This window comes from Gavialis gangeticus, unplaced genomic scaffold (genome assembly GCF_001723915.1).
Source record: "Gavialis gangeticus isolate Ggan-Ray unplaced genomic scaffold, GavGan_comp1, whole genome shotgun sequence".
Taxonomy (NCBI): Eukaryota; Metazoa; Chordata; order Crocodylia; family Gavialidae; genus Gavialis; species Gavialis gangeticus.
The window spans coordinates 13,947,328-13,949,784 of NW_017728980.1; the positions used below are offsets into that span (position 1 = coordinate 13,947,328).

At 48.9% G+C, this 2,457-nt stretch overlaps 1 protein-coding gene across 3 annotated transcripts in view; it reads left to right on the plus strand.

The window, feature by feature from the left end:
* DIXDC1 (DIX domain containing 1) overlaps positions 1 to 2,457 on the plus strand; it is an 81,797-nt gene that overhangs the window by 44,138 nt on the left and 35,202 nt on the right. For all 3 annotated transcript variants that reach the window (XM_019510556.1, XM_019510574.1, XM_019510564.1), the window contains exons 2-3: positions 133 to 262; positions 1,231 to 1,356. In XM_019510556.1, coding sequence (XP_019366101.1) covers positions 133 to 262; positions 1,231 to 1,356 — 256 coding nt within the window. The remainder of the gene's footprint in view (positions 1 to 132; positions 263 to 1,230; positions 1,357 to 2,457) is intronic.

Here is a 2,457-nt window from a genome sequence, read left to right on the forward strand (position 1 = left end):
ACCAGCCTGAAACCCCTTTGCACTAGGGTTCTGAATAAGGATGCGGTTGTGTCAAAAGCCCGGGGTGTGCAGCCCCCCCCCCCCCCAAAAAGCAATGCTTTACAAACAGTTTGTTTTGCTTTCCATTTACAGCAGCAGCTTCAAGCTTATGTGGCCTGGGTGAATTCCCAGCTGAAGAAGAAGCCATCGATAAAGCCGGTGCAGGACCTAAGGCAGGATCTCCGAGATGGGGTCATCCTTGCCTACCTCATTGAGATTGTAGGTCAGTAACCCTAATGGGCAGTATTTCCACTTTGGCAGCTTTGGGGCATTAAAGGGAGGAGGCTAGGTTTCACCTGGATCTGTTTGTGTGCCAGTCAGATCTCTTGGAGATAGCTGAGCAAGCACCCCTTATCATGTTAGAGCCAGGTAGCCTCATTTAAGAGGAAGGAAAATCATGGATCATAAAGGCATGCCTTCCATCAAACTCCTCTGCAGTTTCTCTTGCTAAACTTTGGATAGCAGGCCAATGCCAGGCCCTGTGGACACCTCTGAGGACTGCAGTCACTTTACTGTGTGACAGCAGTTGCAAAACCTGCTACAGTGGCCGTAGGAATGGCCCTGAGGCTGCGCTGAGCTAATTCAGGGAACCCATGAAAGGATTTCCCCTATTGATGAATGGCATCAGGGACCCATAATTGTGTGTGGGCTAAGGTGGGACTAGATTGGGGCTGCTTAACCTCACTTGTTGTCTGTCTGTGTATCAACCTGTGTCCTGCTGACCTGTGTCTCAGGCTGCTGCTGAAAGCATTGCCTGGAGTTCAGCTGTATGTGTTAATAGATGAGATTCCTGGAGGAATTCGTCTCTCCGCTGGGAACCAGGTATTCATGAGAAGGAAATAATACAGCTGAACAGACATGGGTCTGGAGGATGAAGCTGTTCCTCTGAGACTGTGCAGTGTAGCATATCTGCATGGAGAGGACATAGCTTGATTCAAGCCAATACGAGGAATTATCACAAAAAGCCCCTATGCAGACAGTGGATGGCACCATGTACGTTCTGCTCAGTTATTGCTGTTATTAGATACCTAAAGGAACAGGGAGAAGCACCTGCACTTAAGGTGCAGGTACAAGTCATGTGTAGGGCTCCTTTGCTGTCCCCTGGGAACAGCCCTTGCACCTGTAAACCTCGCAGTCGCAGCACCAAGCAGTTCTGTTCCACCCTCTAATCACACTGTTTTGTTCCATCAGCTGGTGAGAAGCTGAGTGGAGTTCAAGTCAATCCTACCAGCCCACAAGAAATGCGGGGCAATGTGGAGAAAGTGTTGCAGTTTGTGGCATCAAAAAAGATCCGTATGCACCAAACCTCGGCGAAAGGTAAATGTCCTTTGGTGGTGAGCTCAGTATGATCCCTGCCTGCCCATGCAAGAGCTAGATCTTCTGAAGTTTGGCATCATTCTGATATGTGTCCAGGTCAGATTATCCTGTTCCTGCAGTCCAGAAGTGTGTTTAGTTTTGGGCTGGATGGCACTAAATTCTTGGCTGCTCCAGGGATAGACCGCAGCAGACAGGAGCAGTCCAGGAGAAGAAATTGCTCATTGAGCAATCAGAGGGCCAAACAAGTGGTGTCATGAGAACATGGATTTTTTGGATTAGGAATCAATGCTTCATCGAAAGGACATAAATCCCCCTGGCCTCTTTCCACGATGAGAATGGGAAAATCCCTTTTCCCTGTAGTCTGCACACTCTGTACCCCAACATTTTCTGTATGGAGAGCAACTGGACACGTGGTGGGAAAGACACACAAGGTGCAAAGCCACACATTCTGTGTCTCCTACTGTGGCATTGTTTAGTCAAGCACATCACGTGGATGGAGGGAAACAGTCCCCTCTTCTTGCTGGTTGCTGACTGTACTGGAGGAGGATGCCGTTTGCTTGCCCTGCGGCACTGGCTGAAGTGCAGCATACAGTGATTCATTCTGGAAACTGGGAACTCATGACCTTTCTTGCTGTTATCAGGAGGAAAGGAGCACAGTCCTTCGGGTTGCAGGCATCAGCCGAACAGGCTCTGTTTATCCAGAGCATATAGTAAGAGCTCTGTACTGCCAGCATTGCTGCCAGCAGCCTGGAGGCTAGCTTGTACCATTTCATACAAAATTGTTCATAACAGTAAAAACTTGTAAGTAAGCATTGCAAGCAAATATATCAATATATCCAGGCCAGTAGGGCTCTTGGAACCAGTTTAACTCAGTAATCTGAATCCAGGCATAGAAATAAGGTTCTTGTACCCACCATGGCAGAGATGGGGATTTATGCGCAGCGAAGCAGTGAAAATCCAGGGTTTGGCAGGACACAAACGAGTGAATCCCAGACCTGGAGTGCTCCCCCCTTGCACAGACATGCCACACCCCGTATCTGTCCAGTTCTAGTCTCCTGCAGCCGTTCTCATGATCAGGAGCAGGCATTTGGCATGAGCCCT